Genomic DNA, 12,358 nt, shown 5'->3' with positions numbered 1-12,358 from the left:
TTATTAACTCAAAACATGCTGAAGCCTCTTGGCTGCACTGATTTCTGAGGGTTTTCTCATAGAAAGATGACGGCAGTCCTGACAATGTCCAAAGGCACAGGCAGAGAGGGATTCAGCATCATTTAGAGTAAATATGATTCAGTGTTTGTTTCATACCCAAACAGAAGGTTCAAATCGCGTACGCCGTCTGTTTATATGTCTGGATTTCCAGCATGATGATAAATATCCCAGCTGTCACCGTTGGCGCAGACGGTCCCTGATCCTGAATTTCTGGGTCGTACTATGGAGAGAATGCTTATCTATTAATATTCAGCAGAGAAGCCATCGCCATTGGAAGGTTATCAAGCAACATCAGCACGACCAAAGTAATATTCATGAGACAAACATTACGGTTTCCAGGCAAAGTCGGCATAAGATCATTAATATTCGTCAGCCAACCTTCAGCGTAGTAGCATTCATAATTTCACGTCCAATATTTAAAAAAGGTTTGTATGAACCTTCACTGTCAGGCTGTGAAATACTGGACTTTGGAAATAGTTATGCTGACATCTTGTGGTTAAACAGGTGAACGCGCCTGATGAACACAATGCACGGTGCGTGTGTGTGTGTGTGTGGCCTGGTATAGTTATTTCGTTGTAGGCTACTAAATAATGACCCAGCAATTGTGACACACTGTAGCCTTAGAGTAAAGGGTTTTGATGTCACTTTGAATTATAGAAGTGGCATAGATTCGTTGTTCTGATATTTTTGTTATAGAAAACAAAAAAGGAATCATTTAATAGGGCAGATTAATCATATTGCCAATCTAGACAACTGCACTAATATAAGGGTTGTCTATATTCTAAATTAATATTAATGAATATGACAATATGAAATGTTTTTAATCATACCAGATTTTTTGTAGTGGTTTGGATATTACCATTCATGTTCCTGGTTCAACATCTTTTTAAATCCTGGAACAACACAACAATCAACCAATCAGATTTGAGGGACAAGTTTACAGTTTATGTCAAGTTTAGGCTTACAACCAGGGTTAGGTGCTTCAGATCAGTGTTATTCACCATCATTTCCCTCTAGTTGAGAAATAGTTAGAAATACATTTTCAGACAGGAATGGTATTCCAGAATCAACAAAATATGTTACTTGGCAAAATCAGGACATGCTATATCACTTTAGCTTTAAACCTGCACTGTATTTTTGCTGGGGTTTGGCATAACATGATGAACCTAGTCTGCCAATCTGTCAGAACCTTCACCATTTATAGAGACAAGTATGTCCTTAATGTTCTTTTGGCGCATGGGTCTACATCTCAAGATGTTGAGAGACTTGCGTCATCCCCCTGAACTTGATTGTGATGTGACTATAAATAAGTGCACACAATAACACAGCAAATGCATGCACTTATTGACACACCATGTTTTTTTTACGGTAGAAACAGGTGAGGAGATTCTGTCTCATAACACACTGTACCTATTGAGTTTTATCTTATTACTTTAGGGGACTGTGAAACTTCTTGTTCCACAGTTCATTTTTTGTCAATTTGACCTCAAATCAGCGTAACAGCCCCCCTCTGAGCCGAAGAAAGAAAGAAGAGGGAGAAATGGATTGACACAATACGAATAATAAATGTTCCCTTAGAAAAATGTAAGCTTGATAACAGCAGGATGCTAAACGCTGCTAAATGAAGCCAATCAGTTCTAATTGTTGCTTTTTCACTATGCTAACATACCCATCATGCGTTAGAGGCTTCAACTGGGAGATTTTTTTACTTGTCCTTGAGAAATGAGTAGGCAATAAAAACATATTTAGCCTAGAAATCTAGACGCACCCTAGCGGCAGCAGATTTTATTTTGCAGCCAGGGTGGTCTACCCAGATAGCAACATAGTGTCGGCTCAGATCAGGGCCACATCTGGTACACGTGGATTCAACACGTACCAGATGTGGGCCGGATCTGGGCTGACACTATGTATGTTGCTATCTGGGTAACAACTCTCTGTTGGCTTTTGAGCTGGAAAACCCAAACTCTAGTCAGGCCAATCACATCGACCATAATGACCATGAACATAATGATGGCAGAGACGGTGCCCTGCTACTTGAAAACAAGGAATGGTTGCTGCAGGCGAACAGCGGTCTTTCGAATCGGCTTTGGCCGCGACTCTGGAAGACTTGGAGTTAAGCTGTTCTTTGAGAAAACAACAAAGAATGGCACTTAAAGGGACACTTCACCCATTTGCATTAAGCTTTGCATTGTTAGAAACCCAGTCATACTATTGAATGGTCGTGCAACACTCTCTCATTTTCCCCTGAGATGGGAGAAATCTGTTATTTACCTCTTACACTTCCTCCTACAATGACGCAAAAATCGTCATTTTGCGTCATTGTAGGAGGAAGTGTTAGAGGGGGGGATTTCTGTTAAGACTACAGACACTAGTTTCTCATCTTTCCCAGGGTGGGGCGCGCTCACGCTACAGACCTATTACAGATCAGTGGGTGGGACTTTACTCTCTGAAACTGAAAGCAATATCCTCCATCTTGTTTGAAGCTAAGCTAACAGGCGCTGTGGAGACAGATGTAAAGTTATGACAATAGCGGAGGAGAGTGCTCAATATGATATAGAAGAAGAGGATTTCGGAAGTCTGATGCTTGAATCAGGTGTTTGTGGCTACCTTTACAAGCCGCATTAAAGCGAAGAGCAGCCGAGGCAGAAGACCTGCCTGCCGCGGACGAGGAGCCCGGACTGGCTCGGGTTAGGGCGGACCGGTGGCGCCGGTGATCTCACTATGCAACTACGAACCGCTACGAACACAGAGATAGAGTCCGTCTGCGGCAAAGAATTTCAACGATGACAATTTCTCCTGGACGAAATCTCTGAATCAGACGAGGACACGGACGTTTGTGTTGAGAACTATCCTAGTTTCGCACCGCATATGTTCTGACTGAACATCCAGGTACCATGCAATAATTCACCTTTTCGAAAGAAATACAAACGAGGAGTAATGCACTATATGAGTTCGCCAACTAACTAGACATTTTGTGTGAAATTGAAATGAATTTCAAGCTCTGGTAGTAGCTAGCCTTGTAGACGGAAGAGTGATTTCTCTTATAGGCAGATATGCGCTTTCTGGATTAGTGGGAGTGGCTTGCGGAGCTGTGCAATGTGGTGCATTGTGGGAGTTGTTGTCTTTCATACAAATGCGTTCTGAAGTTATTTTTTGTCTTTTCTCGTTCACGAAGGCACCAAATTCAAAAATTATTTTACATTTCGACTACATATATGACCCACTTTAAATAAAAAACAATGTTCAAATGGGTGAAATGACCCTTTAAGTCATTCTTAAAAAAGGAAGACATACCTGTCAACATTTGGATACCAAAATACGGGAAATCTGAGCGGGAGCGGGGGGGGGGGGGGGGGGGGGGTTAGAGGCAGGCTAAATAGACATTAATTGCGCAGATATTAACATAAATAAATACATACATACTATTCAATTAAAATAAACATAAGACTTATTCATGTTTCTTTCTTTATTTTTATCAATTGCAACAATTAACTACATTAATTAATCACGATTAATTGCCATTAAAAAACTTACATTTTATAATGTAATAATTTCACAATTAATCTCCAAATTAATGTAGAAAAACATAAAACAGTATATTTTAAATATTTGTCTAACAGGTAGGAAAAATATACAGAAATTGAAGTTATCAAACAGTTTGCACTGCATACAATTTAAATTGTACATAGATTAATCCTTATTAAAGTAAAAAAAGATCTTTAGTCAAGAGCAGTGAGTGCTTTTCTCTGTTACCTTAACCTTTGTTCTTTGATTAACTTTACTGACAGAAAGCTTTATTGGCTACTGTCTCTTTAAAAACAGCCGCTGACGGATCTCACACGCGTCTCATTCTCTCACAACTCTTTACTTTCATTTACGACTTTTTTTTTTTTTAACTAATAGACTGCTCAGACTGTTCTTATGAGGATACTCGACAAAACGGACATTTTGACATAATTGCGTGTGTTAATGCCATCTCTCTCATGTTCACCCATCCTCGGATGCTGCTGTTCTTTGCGCGATTTTTTCCCCCAAACTACTTCAGTGGAAATCCCGCCCTGCAGCCGATTCTAAAGATTTTATTGGTCATGTGAATCACAGTACTGATTGCCTACACCAAACACTGACCCCTAAACCTACCCGTCATTGTAACCTTAACCAATGAAATTAGCTGCAGGGCGGGATTTCCGCTTAACTGGTTTGCGCCCTTTGGGATTTTTAAAAAAAAAATTATAGAAAGATTAAAAATACGGGAGAAATACGGGAAATTATTTAAACGGGATGATAGCGGGAAAGCAATGTAAAATACGGGAGAATCCCGGGAAAAACGGGAGGGTTGACAGGTATGGGAAGATGTGTTCGGAGTTTTGCCGACCAGATACGGCAAAAGTTGAATCTATCAACTAGCTCCGCTGGCGGGAAAACGCTCTGGTTGGTTGTAGCGCTATCCTATTACGTGCAAGGGAATTTGAAAGACAGCCGTTTATCCCGCCCCTCGGATTGAGCCGTGCCAATGGTGAGTTCCCAGACCCAACATCTTGATGTGGGTCTGGCTTGCCAGGCTAACCATATATATATTTCCAGCATGATTTAGTGTTAAATTTGGATTTAGTGTTAAAACAGCGTTGTATAATTATTTTTATTTTTAACTTTAATGAGTTGTTTTAAAGGGATAGTTCACTTTGAAATTAAAATTTGGTATGTTTTAGCTTACCTCAAGGGCATCCAAGATGTAGGTGTCTTTTTTTCCGCAGTAGTTTCAATTTTGATATTTTTAGGTCAAACCGTTCTTGTCTGTCAGTCATTTAATGCAGGTCTATAGTCACTGTCTCAAAGAGCATGCACAGAGTTCAAATTAAAACAATTCTCCATCGTCCAAATTAAACAATTCCCCATCGTAAGTACACATTGATGGCCTAAGACACGAAACGAGCGGTTTGTGTGAGAAAACGAACAGTATTTATATCGTTTTTACCTCTTATACACAGCCACGTCCAAGTGATCTGAGGGCGCTTGCGCATCCTGGTGTGTGACGTGTGCACAGACTGGTGCATAGATATATACACTAGATGTCTATAACTATCCCTTTAACATTTGTTTAAATATTTATTTGAAATATTTTGTTGTTGTCATTACATTTATTTTTATTTTTATTAATATTTGAATAAAAAATCCCCCACCCATATTTGGTGTTTTTATTTAAACAAACAATAGCTGAGAGTAAAGTTAGGGATAAAACAGTAGTTAAAAACCCCTAGCTCAGTCTACCTTCCTGCTCAACGTCAGCTCATAATGTGTTTGGGAATAGAGGCTACAAATGATCCAGTCATGTGGAACAATAGAGGCGGAAAACACTGGTCATTTCTCTGAAAACTGGCCCTTCCTTATTAAGAGTTCCTCTATTGTGTCTGCATGCTCAAGTCTAACTTCACCATCATGTTCTATGAATAGCCCTGAGTTATGAATATCTTACACGGGGAGGTGAGTGTAGGATATGTCACTCTAAACACCGGCAGTGACTAAACATAGCAGTATTTACTGCAAATAGTTTCAGTAAGTCAGTCTGTTGATGCTGTTGTTCATTTCAGCAGCACTTAAAATAATCAAACTGCTAAAATAGTAAGTAAGTGCACCACATCTTTGGTTAATTTTAGAAGAAGGAAATGTCTTCTTACTGTAAGAGAGAGGCCCAGGATCCATTTACCACTGGCAGTGTGAACTCACTGTCTAGGAATCCACAGTCCAGTTTTATTATAATAACATTAAAATCAATCAATCAATCCATTGTGGAAATGGTGATTTTTTCTCAGGATTCTTTGATGAATAAAAAGCTCAATGAGCTGCATTTATTTGCATTTATTACATTTAATAAAGCACTTATTAAATAGAAATATTTTGTAACATTATAAATGTCTTCACTGTCACATAATTTAATGCATGCTTGATGAATAAAAGTATTAATTTCTCTCTTTTTTAATCTTACCACAAATGTTTGAATGGTTTCCACAAAAATATTAAGCAGCAAACAGTGTTTTCAACATTGATAATAATATTAATAATAAATGTTTCTTGAGCAGCAAATAACGATTTCATGCTGACACTGAATGTTGGAGTATTAGTGCTGAAAATTCAGCTTTGTCATCACAGGAATACATTACATTTTTAAACGTATTAAAAGAGAAAACATTTATTTTTAATTATTAAATTACAATTAAAAAAATGTAATGTTTCCAAACTTTTGACAGGTTTGTTGCATCCAATCTTAGATCTACGGCTACTGAACTGTGCTCTGAGGATGTACAGGTTCAGAATGTTAATGTTGAAGGTCTGTGGAGGGGTCTCTCTCTTGGCACATAAATTGACGGGAGATGATGGCTGTATTTCTAGCACTGAGGTACTTCCTCCCAGATCACAGAGGCTGTCATGTGCTTGTCCGTACAGACAACACATCAGTAGTCTTGTATATAAATCATCAGGGGGGTCTGAGGTTGCGCCCTCTTTACAGACTGGCACACCAGAACCTCCAGTAGGCCCAGGGCAAGTTGCTCTCCAGGAGGGAATTCTGCATCCCAGGGCACCTGAATCAGGGAGCAGATATCCTGGACAGATATCCAGATATCCTATCGCCAGGACAGGGTTCGTCTACTACTGGTAGCCCTGTTCTGGCCGGGCCGAGCATGGATCTTGGACCTGATGTCTTCTCCTCGATGACTATCCCTGGGAGATTCCCATCAGGAGGGACCTTCTGTCTCAGGCACTACTTTCACTCCCGGCCAGAACTGTGGAAACTCTGGGTTTGGTCCCTGAGTGGACCAGCTTGTGAAAATGGAGAGTCTTCACTTCAAGATGCGGAGAATGTCAGGTGGACCTAACTGCCCGTTTCTCAGCTGGGCGGTGTATGCAGAAGCCATTGCAGATTACATGCACATTTGGGTGGTTAGTCTTTGGGGAGAAACCTGTTGGTGTCTCATTGGTACAGGGACGAGGCCTGTAACTCATGCAAGTGTGCCATGGCCGTGGTGGTAGAAGGTTTGGCCGAGGCGCTCTTCGAGCCTATCACTATCACGTCTCTAAAGAGAGTAGGAGATCTTAAGGCTCTGTCAGTTGCCCCTTCATGTTTAAAGTTTGCCTTCGGCATGGTCAAAGCCTTCCTTCACCCTAAAATAGTTTATGTGCCTAAGGTGCCGACTAATGTGGCATGCTCTATAGTTTTATAGGCCTTCTGTCCTCCACACTTTTAGATTGTTACGTCCACGGAGATGCCCAGTGGTGTAAAACTGACCGGCTGTTGGTATGCTTCGATTTTCCCAGGTTGGGTGGATAGTTGAGGCAATTTCTTTGGTGTACAAGGCACATGGCCTTCCCTCACATCTGGCCATTAGAACACACTCAACTAGGAGTAGGGTGGCTTCCAAGGCCTAGTTATCAGGGGTTTCCCTTCAAGAACTGTGTGATCTGGCAGGATGATCTTTTCCACACACATTTGTGAGGTTCTATTGCCAGACTTGGACTCTTCACCAGGTTCTCAAGTGCTGATGTCCTAGCCTTTGCTCAGCATGATTCATACTAGGACAGGCGTTTTTCCGTACGACATAGTGAGTATTCACATTCCCATAGCATCATCTCAGATGCAATGTAAAAGTTCCATCGAAAGGGAATGTTTTGGTTAAGACTGTAACCATGGTTCCCTGAGTAGGGAGTAGTTCCACCAATGAGTGATTACACATGTGCTTCAGACGCAATCATGCAGAGACATTCTCAAAGCTTCATCTCCTGCGTTGGAACCACTGTGCTCATGACCCCTTGGTTATAATCAGCTATACTATGACCTTCAATTTAAAAAAAAAAAATATATATATATATATATATAACATTTCTTCTTGGTTATAGATGTTTGGAGATGTTTTCCAGATAATTACATCAGAGGTTCTTCTTTTTTCGCTTTCTGTGTTCTTTAAGTCACTAGTGCACAGATGTTTATTTTTTCAGAAGAAGTAAAGAATAAAAAAAGATCTCTTAAACCTTTGTTTTTTTTTTAAAAGGATTAAAAATATGGTACATTTTCACAAGATTCTTCTTTACTACAAGCAATATTGAACCAGTTTTCTTTATTCATATCTTAATCGTGAGAATGATTGCATCTGCTGTGGTCTTCATAGGGTTTTAAAGGGCAGCATGAAGGGGGTGCAGAGCAGGTGACTCAGAGTGGGCGGCAGAAGCATCTCAGTGCCATCACAACAGAAGGTAAACAGGATCCTGCAGAGGCGTGGAGTGGGTGAGATGAGTGGACCACGCGGTCGCCATGGAAACCAGCCTCAGCTCCACAGAGATTTCCTGGAAAAAACACCTCTGGTTGTCTGTATATTCTGGGAAAACTGAATTATACTGTTGGTAGCTGTGAATTATGCATGTATGTGAATAGAGTAGATTTAGTCTTTATGAGGCTCATTGAGAAAGGCGCCAGGCATTGTGTGGTGAAGGTGACTAAGAGCCTCCATTAGCCCATGTGAGTGGGATGTGTGGGGAGAGGAAGTGCAGAGGGGGGTGTATATGACGTATTTCATTATGACAGTTCCTTTTAGCTGCACATAAAATACAAAAAGCAAAATAGAATAGAATAAAATACAAAAAGTAAAGAAAAAAAAATAAGACTATGTTAGTGGGATTTGTGGGAAGAGGAAATGGGGATGCCTCTTACATAATTTTATTATGACATTAAAGGCATAGTTTACCCCAAAATTAAAATGTTGTCATCATTTACTCCTCAAGTTGTTCCAAACCTGCATGAGTGTCTTTCTTCTGCTGAACACAAAAGAAGATATTTTGAAGTATTGGTAACCAGACAGTTTACGGCACCCATTGACTTCAATAGTAGGAAAAACTGCCTTCAACTGTTTGACCAACAGTTCAAAATATATTCTTTTGTGTTTTGCAGAAGAAAGACACTCATACAGGTTTGGAATAAATTTGTATAATTTCTTTTTTTTTTTCCTATCCCTTTAATGTCATAATAAAATATGTAAGAGGCATCCCCATTTTCTCTTCTCACATATCCCACCAACATAGGTTTATTTTTATTTTTTATTTACTTTTTGGACTTTATTTTATCCTATTTTGCTTTTTGGATTTTATGTGTATTTTGTTTCATTTTTGGGTGATCTATCCCTTTTAATTCATCCATTTCCATTTAGCTGCACATAAAATAAAATAAAATAATAAAAATAAAAATATTCAAAAGCAAAATCAAATCAAATCAAATCAAATCCAAAAGCAAAATAAATAAATAAAACTATATTATATAACTACAATATATTCTACATTTCTAAATTGAGTAATAATTATTCAAAAAAGATAAATTGCTGAAGACAAATGTTTGAATGTAAAAAATTTATTCAAGTTTTTTTTCACTCGAAGTTCAATAAATAACCCACAATTGTTCTTCAAATATAAATAACACTATTTTCAATATAACTTTTCAATAAATACTCATAGGCAATACAAAAACACACACACACACAAAATTAGTTTGACATAAATGTGCAAAAGACGTTCCACTTTCACAGTCATTATCCAGTGCTACAACCTTGATCTGCCTGTGTGCTCCATTGCTGTGTTCATAGAATGAATGTTCTTTAATGCCCAAGGCTTTCCAGTCTGGCTTTGGTTCTGTTCCGTCCTCCTGAACCTCAAGAAACTGGTTCGGATGGTTCACTGACTGTCCCACAAATGCCGTGTTTATCTGGGACGCATTCCATTGCTGCTGTCTTCAGAGTGGCCAAGGGTAATTTAACCCAAATGTTGTGTGATTAGTTCCTGGTAGATTGTTGACTTGAGGAAACGAGGGTAGCAGTCTTTCTCCATGAGGGTGTAAATTTTACTCTGGGCAAGGTTGAAGCAGGACAGGGTGGGTTGTTCCATATTATTCAAAGTGATGGTTTTAGTTTCGTGATCAAGATTAACCTGAAAATATGCAGAGAAAGGATTTGCCATTAGACTTATTCATGACATTTTTTATTAAGAGTGAGTCTTCTGCACTATTTATGTTCTTAGGAAATTTACCTCTCTCGATGCGTCAGAGCAGATGAACTCTTCATAGATTTTCCTGGCCTTGGAGCACAGCTTTGAGGAGGTCTTCGTGTTCCTGTAGTCCTCACAGGCCAAATAGAAAGCAATATTTTCTTCACTGTACTCAGATGACAGGAAAGCTGTGAAAGCGTACAGTCCGTCTGCAAAGAAACATGAAGAAAACATTAGACGACCCTGATAGCTTTCATCCTACAGCCTGAGAATGGTGTGCTTTAATATTGCAACTGTAAAAAGTGGTAACCTGCAATTGTATATACCTTAAAGTGCCATTTTTACCTAATTTAACCTATGAAGTTAGTTTTGTTGGTTTAAATTAATGCATTTAGGTTGATTTAGTGATTAGTATTTTTTGATTTGAATAAGTTAAATGACATGTTACCATTTTTTTTTTTTTTTTTTGTCAGTGCACCGTTCCCACTGATATAAACTCACCTTTGTGAAGCAGGAGTTCATGGAAAGACTGGCTCCATTTTTGTCTGTCCTCCAGAGTTAGCTTGGTAGTTTTTTTTGAGTGACCCATGATATTAAGCTCTTGCTTTAGCAGAAAATTCCCAAACCGAGTCGTGAGTTCCTTTGCCCTGTAAGGAACAAAATAATCATTCAATTGGGGGAAAGTACTTATAATTGATAAAAAGACATATATTATTAATGAACTGAATAATTATTGAAGTTATTTTATACATATTCAAATAAAATATTATATTATCATTTAAAAATGTAGACTTAAAGCTGTACTTAAACTAAGGTCTAGTTAAAAAGAAAATAATGACATTTGAGCTTTTCTCACTATTATATATATATATATATTTTTTTTTTTATAAATACATATGAAACATACCTTTCCAGACAGGTGGTTGGCAGACGCTCTAGTGCTCGGCACATGTTAGCAGGTCCAAAGATTTCCTACTATGCTCCACAAGTGGCTGTCTAATAGTTACTGTTGTCTGAGACTTTTGATTCTGTCTTAAATGTCAGCAATGCTGGGCTATTTATGTAGTTTCACCCTCCATGACATCACTTGGCTCAGCCAATGAAACGCAAGCTGTGGAGGGAGGGGGTGTTTCTGCCCTTCAAGCAGCCTTTGGTCTTCAGGGAATCATTTCCAGTAGAAAGCAATGTCGTAAAGATTCTCTTTTTCCTCTGATTGACTCAATTTGTTGCATAAAACACTGGAAATGGATTTGACATATTTCAAACTTTTATTGGATAATTAACCCAAAAAGGAAAATTCTGTCATAATTCTAAACCTCTATGAATTTATTTTTATATGTGGAAAAAAAAGAAAGAAAAAAAAGAAAAAGAAATGGATTTTAAGTGCTTTTTGCAATTTGCATTGTTGTTTTTGGACCCCATTGACTTTCACAGTATGGAAAAAAAAAACAGTTCTTCAAAATATCTTTTGTTTTATGTGCGTGAGTAAATGACAGAATTTTCCTTTTTGGGTGAGCGAGCCCTTTTCTGATGCCACTTGTGTGAAACCACAATATTTATTTTTAGAACTTTGCATGTTTTATCAGTTGGTTAAATACTGTAACTATGAATAGTTTTATAGATCAAAGAGATGATTTTTATTGATGTAGATGTATAGGGTACCTACACAAAGTCATTATTAATTAACTATAGGTTAATGTTTGACGTGGAACTGTATTCCAACCACATGTGTGCGCAAATGGGGCCTTTTTCTGCATACAGGAAGTGATGGGGGGATTTCAGTAGACAGGAGGAAGCCCACCCACGCGCCTTACATCCCCTGCTGATGTCACGGACTTACTCTGTGTGAACCCGTCTAGCATTCGAGCGAAGGGTCCTAAAAGCATTGTCGTAAAAACAGGAAATAGAGATGGAGAATATGTGGCATAAGTCAGGGTAATTGAGAATGAAATGGGAAATCTGTTCAGTTGATTTGTTGACTATGATTTCCTTTGTTCCAAATGTTTTTTGTTTTTTTTGGAACAAAGCAAAAGATCTAAGGTAACCTCATGTGATTTTTCAAATCAAATATTTATCATGCTGGAAGGAAATGCTTCTTGATTTCTTTTGCTAAGCAATATTATCTCAGAGGAAAATGTAGCTCTGAGGTTTTTTTTTATATACTTCAACAACAACAACAACAACAACAAAAAGGTCAGAAAAATTAAAAAGAAAATATGTATTATGTTGTAATGTATAAACTAACTGGTTTTATTCAAATCAAAAATATTATTTAATATGA

General features: G+C 38.3%; 1 protein-coding gene across 1 annotated transcript; it reads right to left on the bottom strand.

The window, feature by feature from the left end:
• Positions 1 to 9,428: 9,428 nt before the first annotated feature.
• rgs5b (regulator of G protein signaling 5b) lies at positions 9,429 to 11,112 on the bottom strand. The gene is made up of 4 exons (XM_081373647.1): positions 10,985 to 11,112; positions 10,579 to 10,724; positions 10,120 to 10,286; positions 9,429 to 10,020 (listed from the first exon to the last, which is right to left on the bottom strand). The coding sequence occupies exons 1-4, from the start codon at positions 11,026 to 11,028 to the stop codon at positions 9,847 to 9,849; spliced, it is 531 nt and encodes a 176-aa protein (XP_081229773.1). The 5' UTR covers positions 11,029 to 11,112; the 3' UTR covers positions 9,429 to 9,846.
• Between the last annotated feature and the right edge of the window lie 1,246 nt (positions 11,113 to 12,358).

The sequence above is a fragment of the Scardinius erythrophthalmus genome (assembly GCF_964197995.2).
Source record: "Scardinius erythrophthalmus genome assembly, chromosome: 9".
NCBI lineage: Eukaryota > Metazoa > Chordata > Actinopteri > Cypriniformes > Leuciscidae > Scardinius > Scardinius erythrophthalmus.
The sequence above is the reverse complement of the archived record's forward strand: the minus strand, read 5'-3'. Positions and strand labels throughout refer to the sequence as shown.